Here is a 16,177-nt window from a genome sequence, read left to right on the forward strand (position 1 = left end):
GCTCTATCAACTAGATGTTCCTCCTGTGTGGACACATGAAACTGAAGAAGATAATAATGGAATCACTTCCTTAAATTTGACCTCAGCATCATCAGACAAACGTCTACTGTAGTGGAATTATTTCCTCATGCTGTGTACTCTATTATTGTAAATTCACGTTATTAAAATGGTTTGACTAAAGAGAGTTTAGAGGAAATAGTATTAAATGTTCAGTTTCTACGTCAGTGAGTGGCTTTATTTACATTTGAGTCTAATAATGAACTGTTGAACATCATGAATGTTAAAGTCACCTCCATCATCACTCAGCACTGAACCAGAACCCTCTGGGTCCGTTCGGTCACAACACTGAATACTGCTTACAGTTTTCAACTGATCAAACATGGACAGCTTCAAACTCTTTGTCCAAAAAAATCCTCACGAAATCACAAAGGCCAGTCATCCCTGAGCTTTCAGCTGAGCCATCCGCTTCAGCAGCTTCAGGCTGCTGCTCACTCGTCACGGACAATCGAGAGGAGTTGTTTATTTTTGTACGTAAATCACATTGAAATGTAACCTCCTGCCCTCAGCTCATCACAGCTAAGGGCTGACACCTGCTCACCTGACGCAAGTGAGTCTCATCAGGTCAGACTTCAATAGCTGCCTGAACGACTTGAGACAGTCTTCTTCTTCCTCTCCAGATGTGACGGTTCAGTCTGAGCACATCGAAGGCAGCTGGGCTGAAAAACAGCTGTTTCTGTTGGTGTGACAACTTTAACGTGATCCATCACAGTGAGATGTGAAACACGGAGCGGCCAGCAGAGGGAGACAAAGCTCTGATGGGTCAGCTCTTCCTCACACAGGAGGATGCTGGGACGAGGAGGAGGAGGAGGAGGAGGAAAGGGGGAGATGACGCCAGCAGAGGCTGCAGAGATGCTAACAGCACCGAGGCACAAATCCAATCTGACAGGAGCTAACTGCTAATACAGACAGACAGAGAGACAGAGAGACAGACCGACAGAGACAGACAGACAGATAGAGAGACAGTCGAAGGGAGGCTGATGCTGATGCTGATGCTGATGCTGATGCTGATGCTGGCAGCACACACACTAACACAGTGAGCTGCAGTGAAGCTAGCTGCTGTTAGCATGCTGTTAGGAGGAAGCTAATCAACTGACACACACACACACACACACACACACACACACACACACACACACACACACACACACACACACACACACACACACACACACACACACACACACGGCAATGCAGTGTCCGAAGCTTCCTATTGGACGGTGAGTGATTTATCTGTGTGTGTGTTTTCTGTTAGGCCTCAGCTGTCACTGTGTGTTTAAATGTGATGTGATGATGACAGAGTCTGTGTTGATGCTGTTGCCATGGAAACAGTCATGTTTTCATGTTGTCAGTGGGTCACCTGTCCTGTATACCCCCAAAACATGTGATCAGTTTCAGGTGACTCAGATAATAGTATTACTGCTACTGCTACTGATAATACTACTACTGATAATGATACTACTACTGATTCTGATACTACTACTGATAATACTACTGATAATGATACTACTACTGATTCTGATACTACTACTGATAATACTACTGATAATGATACTACTACTGATTCTGATACTACTACTGATAATACTACTGATAATGATACTACTACTGATTCTGATACTACTACTGATAATACTACTGATAATGATACTACTACTGATAATGATATTACTACTGATAATGATATTACTACTGATAATGATACTACTACTGATAATACTACTGATAATGATACTACTACTGATAATGATATTACTACTGATAATGATACTACTACTGATAATACTACTGATAATGATACTACTACTGATAATGATATTACTACTGATAATGATACTACTACTGATAACACTACTACTGATACTGATACTACTACTATAATGCTAGTTACACTACCAACACTAGTAATACTAACAACAGTAGTAATACTACTAACACTATTAAATTAGTAACACTAGTAATAGTGTAATACTATAATACTACTAATACTAGTAACACTAGTAATACTAGTACTGTGTGTGTTTACAGTTGTGTGTTTGTGTGTGGACAGGTGAACATGTAGTCAAACTTCAGGTTGACAGACAGCTCACTGGGTGGGCGGAGCCTGCAGGTGGTGGTGGTAATGTCAAAACGAGGGGTAGCGGGGCGAGGGAAGGGGGACCGACTGGACGCCATGGCAACCCTTCAAGCAGCCAATGAGGAGCTGAGAGCAAAACTGACAGACATCCAGATCGAACTCCAACAGGAAAAGAACAAGGTAAGGACAACAGAACCTTCTTATCCCAGTACTACGAGGAGTACTATGAATACTCGCACTACTGCAGTACTGGCACCAACATGAAGCAGCACCTCGGTGTTTTAGTACTGCTACTACTGTCCGAGTGTTCCAGGTGAGCCGTCTGGAGAGGGAGAAGAGTCAGGAGCTGAAGGCAGAGCATCACCGAGCAACAGTTGCCGTGACGGAGCTGAAGACCAAACTCCACGAAGAGAAGCAGAAGGAGTTGGCAGTTACCAGGGAGACGTTACTACGGCAACATGAGATGGAACTTATGAGGGTCATCAAAATCAAAGATGGAGAAATTCAACGTCTGAACGGATTGGTGCTAACGCTGAGAGACGGATCCACAGACAAAGTGAGTCACCTGATTCACACCTACCTGTCTGTCTGCACATCTACCGGTCTGTCTGCACGTCTACCTGTCTGTCTGCACATCTACCTGTCTGTCTGCACATCTACCGGTCTGTCTGCACGTCTACCTGTCTGTCTGCACATCTACCGGTCTGTCTGCACATCTACCTGTCTGTCTGCACATCTACCTGTCTGTCTGCACATCTACCGGTCTGTCTGCACGTCTACCTGTCTGTCTGCACATCTACCTGTCTGTCTGCACATCTACCTGTCTGTCTGCACATCTACCTATCTGTCTGCACATCTACCGGTCTGTCTACACATCTACCGGTCTGTCTGCACATCTACCTGTCTGTCTGCACATCTACCGGTCTGTCTGTCCTTCAGCTCCTGCAGGTGTGGAGAAGGTTTTAGGGAGTGTTCTCTGATTCCTCAGGTGAGGACCACTCTGCTGGCAGACGTGGAGGAGGCGAGGAGGAGCTGGGAGGCGGAGCGTTGTCGCCTCCAGCAGGAGGTTCAGGATGTGCGAGGAGCAAAAAGGACCACAGAGGAGGCTCTGACATCGGCTCAGCAGGCCTGCCAGGCTCGAGCAGCCGAGCTCCGATCAGCTCATCACCAGCATCAGGAGGAGCTGAACCGGACCAAGAGGGACTGTGAGAGGGAGATCCGCCGACTGGTACGACCCACCAGCACATACATGACCGTTTACACATGTATGAGTTTTAAAAAGAAGTTCAGCCTTGTTAGAGTTTAATGTGAGCGACATCATCTTCATCACCTCTCTGAGCGAAATCATCTTCATCACCTCTCTGAGCGACATCATCTTCATCACCTCTCTGAGAGTCTTCTGTTGGTTCACAACAACGACTCATACAAACACAGCAGTGACTCATTCTGTCTGATGAATGAACACATTATTATGACACATGAGGAGGACACACACAGACACACACTGGTACAACACACACAACACACACAACACAATACATACTGGTACAACACACACTGACACACACTGGTACAACACACACAACACAACACATACTGGTACAACACACACTGGTACAACACACACTGACACACACTGGTACAACACACACAGACACACACTGGTACAACACACACTGACACACACTGGTACAACACACACAGACACACACTGGTACAACACACACAACACACACAATACACAACACACAACACAACACACACAGACACACACTGGTACAACACACACAGACACACACTGGTACAACACACACAGACACACACTGGTACAACACACACTGACACACACTGACACACACTGGTACAACACACTGACACACACTGGTACAACACACACAGACACACACTGGTACAACACACACAACACACACAACACAACACATACTGGTACAACACACACTGGTACAACACACACTGGTACAACACACACAACACACACAATACACAACACAACACAACACACACAGACACACACTGGTACAACACACACAACACAACATACACAACACAACACATACTGGTACAACACACACAACACAACACACACTGGTACAACACACACTGACACACACTGGTACAACACACACAACACACACAACACACAACACAACACACACAATACAACATACAACACAACACACACTGGTACAACACACACAACGCAACACACAGACACACACCGGTACAACACACACAACACAACACACACAACACAACACACACTGGTACAACACACACAACACAACATACACAACACAACACACACAACACAACATACACAACACAACACATACTGGTACAACACACACAACACAACACACACTGGTACAACAGACACTGACACACACTGGTACAACACACACAACACACAACACACAACACAACATACACTGGTACAACACACACAACACAAACAACACAACACACACTGACACACACTGGTACAACACACGCAACACACAACACAACACACACAACACAACACACAACACAACACACTGGTACAACACACACAACACAACACAACACACCACACTCAACACAACACACACAACACACACAACACACACAACACAACACAACACACAACACAACACACACAGACACAGACACACACCGGTACAACACACACAACACAAACAACACACACAACACACACAACACACCTAACCCGTATCTAAACTGTCTGTCTTACCCATCTGTCTCTAACCTGTCTGTCTTACCCATCTGTCTCTAACCTGTTTGTCTCTAACCTGTCTGTATCTAACCTGTCTGTCTCTAACCTGTCTGTCTCTAACCTGTCTGTATCTAACCTGTCTGTCTCTAACCTGTCTGTCTCTAACCTGTTTGTCTCTAACCTGTCTGTATCTAACCTGTCTGTCGCTAACCTGTCTGTCTCTAACCTGTTTGTCTCCAACCTATCTGTCTCTAACCTGTTTGTCTCTAACCTGTCTGTATCTAACCTGTCTGTCGCTAACCTGTCTGTATCTAACCTGTCTGTATCTAACCTGTCTGTCGCTAACCTGTCTGTATCTAACCTGTCTGTATCTAACCTGTCTGTCTCTAACCTGTCTGTATCTAACCTGTCTGTCGCTAACCTGTCTGTCTCTAACCTGTCTGTATCTAACCTGTCTGTAGCTAACCTGTCTGTATCTAACCTGTCTGTATCTAACCTGTCTGTGTGCAGATGGATGAGATAAAGCTGAAGGACAGAGCTGTCAGTGTATTGGATAAAGCTCTGGGGCTGCAGGCTGGCCATGCCCACCGCCTCCAGCTGCAGACTCAGGCTGTCGAGCAGCAAATAGCAGCCATGAGAGATGCACAGAGGGCGGGACTTAACCACCCTGTCACTAACCCCACCCCTATCAACACTCCTCACATTGTAAGCTCTGCCTCTTCCTGCTTGTTTAAACCATGAAAAACATCTTTCATCTGCTTCATGTCCACTGATTCTCAGAGAGGCGGAGCTGACCTGTATGACATCATCAAGTGTCACACACACACAATAATAGGCAGCGCCCCCTCAGCTGTGTCTGTCAGGCACAAGTCTTCAGCAGCTGTCTGATGCTCACTTTGTTTTCCATCACTAATAGTTGTAACCATCACAACAGCATCTGTCTCCGCCTCCTTTACCTTATCATGACATCATCAAACAGACGACAGACTCTGATCCATCAGTTGTCATCTGATGAACTGGGAAAGGTCATGTGACCCTCCTGTGAACAGTTCACCACTTGTAAAATTCACAGAATGTGGAGGCTTGTGATTGGCTGGTTGCTTCTTGAAGCTATGACCTTTGACCTCAGCGGTTGGTGTTGTGTTTCAGTCTCAGGAGGACCGCGACACTCGCAGGTTTCAGCTGAAGATCGCTGAGCTCAGCGCCGTCGTCAGAAAGCTGGAGGACCGAAACGCTCTGCTGTCGGAGGAACGCAATGAACTGGTACACACACACACACACACACACACACACACACACACACACACACACACACACACACACACACCCACACACACACACCCACACACACACACACACACACACACACACACACACACCACACACACACACACACACACACACACACACACACACACACACACACACCACACACACACACCCCCCCCCACACATACACACAAACACACCGCGCGTACACGCACAAGTGCACACACACATGCAAACAGCTGCAGCTTCCTCAGACGCTCTCTTTTGAAAATCCTTTACGTCAGTGGCTCCGCCCCTTCCTCTACATAGCCAAGACGGCGATTGTTTAGGTTCAAAAGTGTCCAGAGTTTCACACTTCTGCTTTGGACTGTTTGAGTGTGCATCATGCTGGTACCCATAGTGCCCTGCGTGTTTCCATAGTGACAGAGTGTTCTAGAACATCTTAGAACATGTTAGAACATCTTTTCTTCTTCTGCAGTTGAAACGTCTGCGGGAGGCCGAGAGTCAGTTTCTTCCTCTTCTGGACAAAAATAAACGTCTGAGCAGAAAAAATGAAGAGCTCGCTCTTGCACTGCGTCGCCTCGACAACAAGCTTCGCTTCATCACCCAGGAGAACCTGGAGATGGTAACTATGGTAACCCCTTCCTCCATCACCACCCACGTTAAGAGACATGTACCAGCTTCCTGTCTGCTGCCAGTGACTCCGTGTTATTATAGTGATCTGTACAGAAGGTCATACATGTTGGGGGGAGACTGTATGTCTACAAACAACAATTCAAAAGTTCCCTTCTAAAACCAACGATTCTCTTATGACAGGAGTCACTGCATCTAGTGTCAGGACCTGTGTTACCATGGTAACAGTTGTCTTTACTGTGCTCCACAGAGAAGACCGAGTTCATTAAATGACCTGGACCGCAGCCACTCCACCAGTTACCATGGTTACAGCCAAGATGAGCGAGAGATGGAGTTTCTACGGCTACAAGTCCTGGAGCAGCAACACATCATCGACGACCTGTCCAAGGTACCACTAGTACTACTACTACTACTACTACTTCAGGTACTAGTACTACTACTACAGGTACTACTAATACGGGTATTACATTACATTACATTTCATTTAGCTGACGCTTTTATCCAAAGCAACTTACAATAAGTTCATTTCAACATGAGGGTTCAAACCAGAACAACAGGAATCAAGTAAATATAATTTCTTCCAGAAAGCCAAACTACAAAGTTCTATCAGTAAGTTCTATTTTAAGATACTAAAGTTCTACTGTTCAAGGTAAAACTAATACTGGTACTACTACTAATACTACAGGTACTACTACTACTACAGGTTCTACTACCACAGGTACTACTAATACTGGTACTACAGCTACTACTACAAGTACTACTAATACTGGTACTACTACTACCACTACTACTACTACAAGTACTGAGAGTACTACTACTACTACTGCAAGTACTGCTGATACTGTTAATACTGTTACAACTACTACTGCAAGTACTACTAATACTATTACTACTACTACTGCAAGTACTGCTAATGCTAATACTACTACTACTACTACTACTACTACTACACAGCACCTGTCCACAGTACTCCTACTTCTACTACTCCCAATATTGTTAGTACTTCTAATACTTCTATTACTACACGACCTATATGACCTGCTGCAGGTACACACAGTACTATACTGTAGTACTTCACTCCTGACTGTGTGTGCCCTCAGGCTCTGGAGACCGCCGGGTACGTGAAGAACGTGATAGTAAGTATAGAGTGTCACTACTACGAGTACTACAACTACGAATACTACTACACCTGTTCTTACTCTGTGTGATGCACGAGGAGTCATGTGACACGGTCAGGCGACATGAGGGGAGGAGGACACGAAACACAGAGCTCAAACAGATGAACAGATCCAGAGACATGTTGTTTTGTGTTTGTCCTCCAGGAGACAGACATGTTGTTTGTGTTTGTCCTACAGGAGAGACATGTTGTTTGTGTTTGTCCTACAGGAGAGAGACATGTTGTTTGTGTTTGTCCTACAGGAGAGAGACATGTTGTTTGTGTTTGTCCCTTAGGAGAGAGACATGTTGTTTGTGTTTGTCCTCCAGGAGACAGACATATTGTTTGTGTTTGTCCTACAGGAGAGAGACATGTTGTTTGTGTTTGTCCTACAGGAGAGAGACATGTTGTTTGTGTTTGTCCCTTAGGAGAGAGACATGTTGTTTGTGTTGTCCTCCAGGAGAGAGACATGTTGCTGAGATACAGACGTCAGGAGTCGGTGAGGAGGAAACGAACCTTCAGAGCCTGCAGGGTGAGTGTGTGAGTATGTGTGTGTGTGTGTGTGTGTGTGTGTGTGTGTGTGTGTGTGTGTGTGTGTGTGTGTGTGTGTGTGTGTGTGTGTGTGTGTGTGTGTGTGAGTGTGTGTGTGTGTGTGTGTGTGTGTGTGTGTGTGTGTGTGTGTGTGTGTGTGTGTGTGTGTGTGTGTGTGTGTGTGTGTGTGTGTGTGTGTGTGTGTGTGTGTGGGTGGGTGGGTGTGGGTGTGTGTGTGGGTGCGTGCGTGCGTGTGTGTGTGTGAGAGTGTGTGTCTCCCCCGTGTGGTCCAGCTGACCTCCATCGTGTGTGTGTGTGTGTGTGTGTGTGTGTGTGTGTGTGTGTGTGTGTGTGTGTGTGTGTGTGTGTGTGTGTGTGTGTGTGTGTGTGTGTGTGTGTGTGTGCGTGCGCGCAGGTCATCGAGACGTTCTACGGTTATGATGAAGAGGCCTCGGTGGACTCAGATGGATCATCTTTGTCTTTTCACACTGACAGAACTCCTGACACGGAACCAGATGAGGTACCAACACAGAAATAAACTCTGGTTCTGGTTCTGTTCTGTTCTGTTCTCTGATTGGTTCTGTGAGTTCCAGCTGTGTCTGCGTGAGGAGGCGGAGCTTCGGTACCGTCAGCTTACCCAGGAGTACCAGGCACTGCAGCGGGCATACGCTCTGCTGACGGAGACAAGCGGAGGAAACTATGACGCTGAGAAGGAGATCAAGGTGACGCAGCCTCTGAGCCAGGCAGCAGTCGCTTCTGTTTCCTGCTGCAGAGCCGGATATTCACAGGTTGATGGTTCTGTTCCGTGTTCCAGACCAGAGAGCAGCTGCTGGCGGAAATCAGTCGAAATGAGACCCGAGTAGAAGACCTGGAGTCAGCGCTGAGACAACAAGGACTGGTACCGGCCCGTAGAACCACAGCCAATAGAACAGGAACACACTGCAGTCATTCATAGAAAACAATCATGTAGATCTCTCTCGCTCTCTCAGGATGTGAAGTGGGTGGAGGAGAAGCAGTCGTTGTATCAGAGGAATCTGGAGCTGGTGGAGAAGGTGAAACACTTTGATTGATTTGCAAATACACAGCAGAGAAGAGAGAGAGAGAGAGAGAGTGTGTGTGTGTGTGTGTGTGTGTGTGTGTGTGTGTGTGTGTGTGTGTGTGTGTGTGTGTGTGTGTGTGTGTGTGTGTGTGTGTGTGTGTGTGTGTGGAGGGGGGGGGTTGCATAGTTGACTCCCTTTAGTAGCCAGGTTAACATTCAGTTCAGAAGTCCCCTGGGAATCTTTGTGTCTTTAACTTTCCTTCCGTCTCAGTCATCAGTGATGGTGGTCTGATTACCCATAATGCACTGTAGACAGGAGCTGCTCACACACGGTTCTGCTGCTTTAAAGGACATTTAGACTAAATTTGATCATCACCCAGATGAAGACAGAGTGTGTTCATGTTACATTTGTGGAGCAGGCTGTCCTCCAATCATCAGACTGCTGGTTCAATCCCCGGTTCAGTAGCTCGTACTATAAACTTTACCAAACAGGAAGTGTATGCTATCGGTAAAGATTGTGTCTGAATCCTGAACCTGAACTGGGATATTCTTCAATGATAAATGACGGTCTCTGTTATTTCCTGACTCTGGGTGTTACTGGCATTTTACAGGTGAGGCAGATGGAAGGTGAAGAGCTGCGACTGAAAAATTACATCCAGGACGTCAAAGACCAGAACGAACTGCTGGAGTTCAGGATCTTAGAGCTGGAGGTGAAAACACGGTTTTATCTGTTTACATTCTGTCAGAACACTTTACACCAGACAGCTCCACACCACCTCATTACAGAGAACACCTCACCCCACCCACATGAGCACGCATCAACAACAACAACAACTACACGCTGTGTCTCTGTTTCTATGGAAACACTGTTTAGGAGAGAGAGCGACGCTCACCTGCCATCAACTTCCAACAACTCCATTTCCCAGAAGAACTCAGTCCTCTACAGATCTACTGTGAGGCAGAAGGAGTCACTGTGAGTAACACCTGAATACACCTGGCTACACTTAAACATACCTGAATACTGTACAGCTAAACATACCAAGATACACCTGGATACACCTGCATACGCCTAGACATACCAGAATATACCTGAATACACCTGAACATACCAGAATACACCTGAACACACCTGAATACACCTGAATACACCTGAACATACCAGAATAACCTGAATACACCTGAACATACCAGAATACACCTGAACACACCTGAATACACCTGAATACACCTGTATATACATTAACATACCTGAATACACTTAAACATACCAGAATACACCTGAATACACCTGAACATACCAGAATAACCTGAATACACCTGTATATACATTAACATACCTGAATACACTTAAACATACCAGAATACACCTGGATACACCTGAACATACCTGAATACACCTGAATACACTTGAATGTACCAGAGTACGCCTGAATACACCTGAATACACCTGAACATACCAGAATACACCTGAATACACATGAACATACCTGAATACACGTGAATACACATGAACATACTTGAACACACCTGAATACACCTGAACATACCTGAATACACTTGAATGTACCAGAGTACGCCTGAATACACCTGAATACACCTGAACATACCTGAATACACTTGAATGTACCAGAGTACATCTCAATACACATTAATACACCTGAATACACTTGAATGTACCAGAGTATACCTGAACATACCAGAGTACACCTGAACATTGAACATACCAGAGTAGACCTGAACATCCCAGAGTATTACGTTACATTACATTTCATTTAGCTGACGCTTTTATCCAAAGCAACTTACAATAAGTTCATTTCAACCATGAGGGTACAAAACCCAGAACAACAAGAATCAAGAAAATGCAATTTCTTCCAGAAAGCCAAACTACAAAGTGCTATCAGTAAGTGCCATTTTAAGATCCTAAAGTTCAACTATTCAAGGTAAAGTTGGAAGAGGTGTTTTTAGTTTGCGGCGGAAGATGTTCAGAGTTTCCAAGTACACCTGAACATTGAACATACCAGAGTACACCTGAACATACCTGAACACATCTGAGTAATTTGTTTATCTGATTTTATTCTCATCAGGACGTTGTGATCAGTGAGTTGATGAAGAAGCTGGACATTTTGGGAGATAACGCCGTAAGTGTATGTTGAATTTATTTTGTACATGTATGTGCCTGTTACACTGTTACATGGATCTGTTACATGGATCAAATACCACCTGAATGACATCATCACATGTTTTTTGTATGTGTAACCCATCTGTGGCACCATACATTTTAATGTTTAACATGCAAGTGACATGTTGTTCATATGTTTATACATTACTTTACTGTAGTATGTACTACAGTATATACTACTAAATATATATTATACACTACTGTACTCACCTGTCAGGGAAGGTACATATTCACCTGTTTTTTACATGTTGTAAACATGCTGTAATTAAGTCATTTACAAGTTCTTATCAAACTGTTTACATTTTGTTTTCACATTTTATCATGTTTTTAACATTTATACATGTTGTTTACAGGTTGTTGTCATGATGTTGACATGTTGTTATTATGTTGTTGACATGCTGTTGACATGTTGTTGGCATGTTTACATGTTGTTTACATGTTTGTTTTTTCCGTTGTTTTTTTTTTTTTTACATGTTATTGACATGTTGGCTTCCTGCAGAATCTATCCAATGAGGAGCAGGTGGTGGTGATTCATGCCAGGACGGTGCTCACTCTAGCAGAAAAGGTAGGAGACACCTGAACACACTCTTATTCTGAAATAAACAAGCATGTGAGGAATACTTTGTCTTCTTATGTTAAACTTTCTTATGTAAAAGTTTTATTTCAGTTTGTCTGTGCTGACATTTTAAAGAGTTCCTCGGAGGTGGAGGTAGAGGTGGAGATGGAGATAGAGGTAGAGGTAGGGGTAGAGGAGGAGGTAGAGGTAGAGGTCGAGGAGGAGGTAGAGATAGAGGTAGAGGTAGAGGAGGAGGTATAGGTAGAAGAGGAGGTAGAGGTAGAGGTGGAGGTAGAGGTAGAGGTAGGGGTGGAGGTGGTCTCTACCTGTCTGTCTCTACGTGTCTCTCCATCTCTACCTGTCTGTCTCTACGTGTCTCTACCTGTCTGTCTCTCCTCAGTGGCTCGAGTCCATTGAAGTGACCAAGTCAGCTCTGCAGCAGAAGATGTTGGACATTGAGAGTGAGAAGGTGAGACAGGTTTCCTCCTCCATCAGTGTTCGTACTGACATGTGATGTCATCATGTTGGACCATACGGGGGCTGATATATGATCACATGACCTCCTCTCCTATGATCACATGACCTCCTATGATCACATGAGTCTCTGTCACCGACTCTCTTCTACAACAAACAATGAAGGACCACATGACTCCAGCTTTGAGGGGACTCATCGTCATGGTAACACCTCCATTAGAAACAGCCCAACATGGTGGTTTATGGTTGTGTTTACGTACAGTGTGTGACTGTGTCCATCTGATGACATCATCCTGTCCTCCAGGATCTGTTCAGCAAACAGAAAGGTTACCTGGACGAAGAGTTGGACTACAGGAAGCAGTCCATGGATCAGGCCCACAAGGTGAGCAGCTGCACACCTGGACAGGTAACAAGACAACAATTACCTGAAGAAGACAAGTCGGACACCTGATGAAGGTGATGTCTGTCTGTCTCAGTACGACTGAGGTCATCTGACAGGAAGACGTGTGTTTACATCAACCCCAAAGAACATGATAGGTGACCGCCTGTTACCATGACAACAGTCAGTCAGATCACAAGTTTTCTGATTTTAAACTGTCTGGGTTGGTGCAGAGGATCCTGGAGCTGGAGGCCATGTTGTTTGAGGCTCTGCAGCAGGAGGAGGAGTCCAGGATGGACGGGTTCAAGATGGAGGGTCGACTGTCTGAGACTCTGACGGAGGAAGAGAGGGAGGAGCTAAGGAGAGCCATGGACCAATGGAAACGAACTGTCATGTACGAGCTGAGGGAGAGGGATGCACAGATCCTTCGAGAGAGGATGGAGCTGCTGCATCTCACCCAACAGGTAAATACCACGGTAACAGATGAACATCACGGTAGCAGGTGAACACCACAGCAACAGGTAGACACCATGGTAACAGGTAAACACCACGGCAACAGGTAAACTGTGTCTGATGTTTGTCATGTGTGTGACAGAGGAACAAGGAGCTGGAGGAGTTTATTGAAGCACAAAAACGACAGATCAAAGAGCTGGAAGAGAAAGTAAGAACCAACACAAACACAATAAATCTGGTTTTAGATGAAACATGTTCTCTCTACTGATGCTATACTATCTCCTTCTTCTTTTTAGTTTCTATTTCTGTTTTTATTCTTCTCTTTGGCCTTCATCCTCTGGTCCTAGAAGCAGCAGGTCAGTCACACATCACAGGTGTTCAGAGTTTATCCAGGTGTTCAGAGTTTATCCAGGGGTTTAAAGTTTATCCAGGTGTTCAGAGTTTATCCAGGTGTTCAAAGTTTATCCAGGGGTTTAAAGTTTATCCAGGTGTTCAGATCTTATCCAGGTGTTCAGCGTTTATCCAGGTGTTTAAAGTTTATCTGGATGTTCAGAGTTTATCCAGGTGTTCAGAGTTTATCCAGGTGTTTAGAGTTTATCCAGGTGTTCAGAGTTTATCCAGGTGTTTAGGTGTTCGGAGTTTATCCAGGTGCTCAAAGTTTATCCAGGTTTTTAAAGTTTATCCAGGTGTTCAGAGTTTATCTAAGTGTTTAGAGTTTATCCAGGTGTTTAAAGTTCATCCAGGATTTCAGAGTTTATACAGGTGTTAAAAGTTTATCCAGGTGTTTAGGTGTTCGAAGTTTATCCAGGTGGTCAAAGTTTATCCAGGTGTTTAGAGTTTATCCAGGTGTTCAGAGTTTATCCAGGTGTTCAAAGTTTATCCAGGTGTTCAGAGTTTATCCAGGTGTTCAAAGTTTATCCAGGTGTTTTGGTGTTCGGAGTTTATCCAGGTGTTTAAAGTTTATCCAGGTGTTAAGAGTTTATCCAAGTGTTCAGAGTTTATCCAAGTGTTTAGGTGTTCAGAGTTTATCCAGGTGTTCAGAGTTTATCCAGGTGTTCAAAGTTTATCCAAGTGTTCAGAGTTTATCCAAGTGTTTAGGTGTTTAGAGTTTATCCAGGTGTTAAAAGTTTATCCAGGTGTTAAAAGTTTATCCAGGTGTTAAAAGTTTATCCAGGTGCTCAAAGTTTATCCAGGTGTTTAAAGTTTATCCAGGTGTTCAGAGTTTATCCAGGTGCTCAAAGTTTATCCAGGTGTTCAGAGTTTATCCAGGTGTTAAAAGTTTATCCAGGTGCTCAAAGTTTATCCAGGTGTTTAGAGTTTATCCAAGTGTCCAGAGTTTATCCAAGTGTTTAGGTGTTTAGAGTTTATCCAGGTGTTTAAAGTTTATCCAGGTGTTTAAAGTTTATCCAGGTGTTAAGAGTTTATCCAAGTGTTCAGAGATTATCCAGGTGTTCAGAGTTTATCCAGGTGCTCAAAGTTTATCCAGGTTTTTAAAGTTTATCCAGGTGTTTAGAGTTTATCCAAGTGTTTAGGTGTTTAGAGTTTATCCAGGTTTTCAAAGTTTATCCAGTTGCTCAAAGTTTATCCAGGTGTTTAAAGTTTATCCAGGTGTTCAAAGTTTATCCAGGTGCTCAATGTTTGTCCAGGTGTTTTAGTTTATCCAGGTGTTCAGAGTTTACCTGTGATATCATTCCAGTAAAGGTGTTACCCGTGTGTTGTAGTGTCTGCAGGTCTCTGGAGTCCAGCATATGAACCCTCAGTGGGGGTCGACTCAGTCTGGAGGACTCAGAAGGATTCAGGGTTTGGAACCCGCAGCTTAACAACTGCTGTCAGCCAATCAGAGCCGCTCTGAGCCATCAGCTGAATCTGGAACTCCTCCATCACACCTTCCCAGAATGCCACTGTGCTGCCACAGAGATAAAGGGTGGTTTCCACGGCAACAGAAGGACTGTAAACTCCCACTGACAGGAAGTTCAGGGTAATATTCTGCTGACGAACACGTTCCGGACCAAACTGGTGCTACACTTCTGTTAGCGACTGCTATCAGTGGAGCTAACGCAGCTAACTGGACAATGTTAGCTTGGCGAGCAGGTTTTAAACATCACTCATGATTGGACTTCAGTGTGGATGGTTTGGGTCAGAGGGAGGTCCGACTGGTGACGGAGGCAGAACCTGATCAGCTGCAGCAGAAGTTCAGTCGAGAGGCTCGTAGAGAGGTGACGGAGAAAATCAGGTTATTCCAGCTGAAGAACACAGAGGCTTCTCTCAGCTCCACCATGGAGGTCGCCTGGTTCCTCTCTAGACCACAAACCCATACAGGAAACATCTTCATGATGTCGGGTTTCTGTTGGAGGTCAGAGGTCAAACTACAGAACGAAACAAAATGAGGTTCTGATCGCAAGAAATGAAGCCTGGTAATCGGACTCCATAAAACATCCGCTGTTGCCCACAATCTGACAACCGGTCCAGATGAACCAATTTCAGGAGGTCCAGATGATGATGATGGTGATGGTAATGGTGATGATGGTGATGATGGTGATGGTGATGATGATGGTGATGGTAATGATAATGGTGATGGTAATGGTGATGATGGTGATGGTAATGATGGTGATGATGATGGTGGTGATGATGATGATG

General features: G+C 44.7%; 1 protein-coding gene across 8 annotated transcripts; it reads left to right on the plus strand.

Annotated features, from left to right (window-relative positions):
* The first annotated feature begins 887 nt into the window (after positions 1-887).
* Positions 888-15,349, plus strand: jakmip3 (Janus kinase and microtubule interacting protein 3). 8 transcript variants are annotated; one of them, XM_069687404.1, is made up of 24 exons: positions 888-1,277; positions 2,086-2,314; positions 2,448-2,690; positions 3,123-3,362; positions 5,382-5,576; positions 6,021-6,134; positions 6,619-6,774; positions 7,024-7,161; positions 7,874-7,909; positions 8,390-8,461; positions 8,876-8,980; positions 9,054-9,182; positions 9,275-9,358; positions 9,450-9,512; positions 10,111-10,209; positions 10,374-10,472; positions 11,584-11,643; positions 12,178-12,243; positions 12,635-12,703; positions 13,013-13,090; positions 13,321-13,551; positions 13,683-13,748; positions 13,837-13,896; positions 15,262-15,349. In XM_069687404.1, exons 2-23 carry the CDS (start codon positions 2,180-2,182, stop codon positions 13,885-13,887), a joined length of 2,529 nt encoding a protein of 842 aa, XP_069543505.1. In that variant the 5' UTR covers positions 888-1,277; positions 2,086-2,179; the 3' UTR covers positions 13,888-13,896; positions 15,262-15,349. The 8 variants fall into 8 exon arrangements, 7 of the variants coding, with proteins under 7 accessions (XP_069543505.1, XP_069543504.1, XP_069543506.1 ...); XM_069687403.1 differs by having other exon boundaries at positions 2,108-2,314; XM_069687405.1 differs by having other exon boundaries at positions 2,108-2,314; positions 11,584-11,637.
* The last annotated feature ends 828 nt before the right edge of the window (positions 15,350-16,177 follow it).

This window comes from Brachyistius frenatus, unplaced genomic scaffold (genome assembly GCF_029030835.1).
Source record: "Brachyistius frenatus isolate BFR_SWC_R1_liver_20210118 unplaced genomic scaffold, ASM2903083v1 Contig_461, whole genome shotgun sequence".
Classification (NCBI taxonomy): domain Eukaryota; kingdom Metazoa; phylum Chordata; class Actinopteri; family Embiotocidae; genus Brachyistius; species Brachyistius frenatus.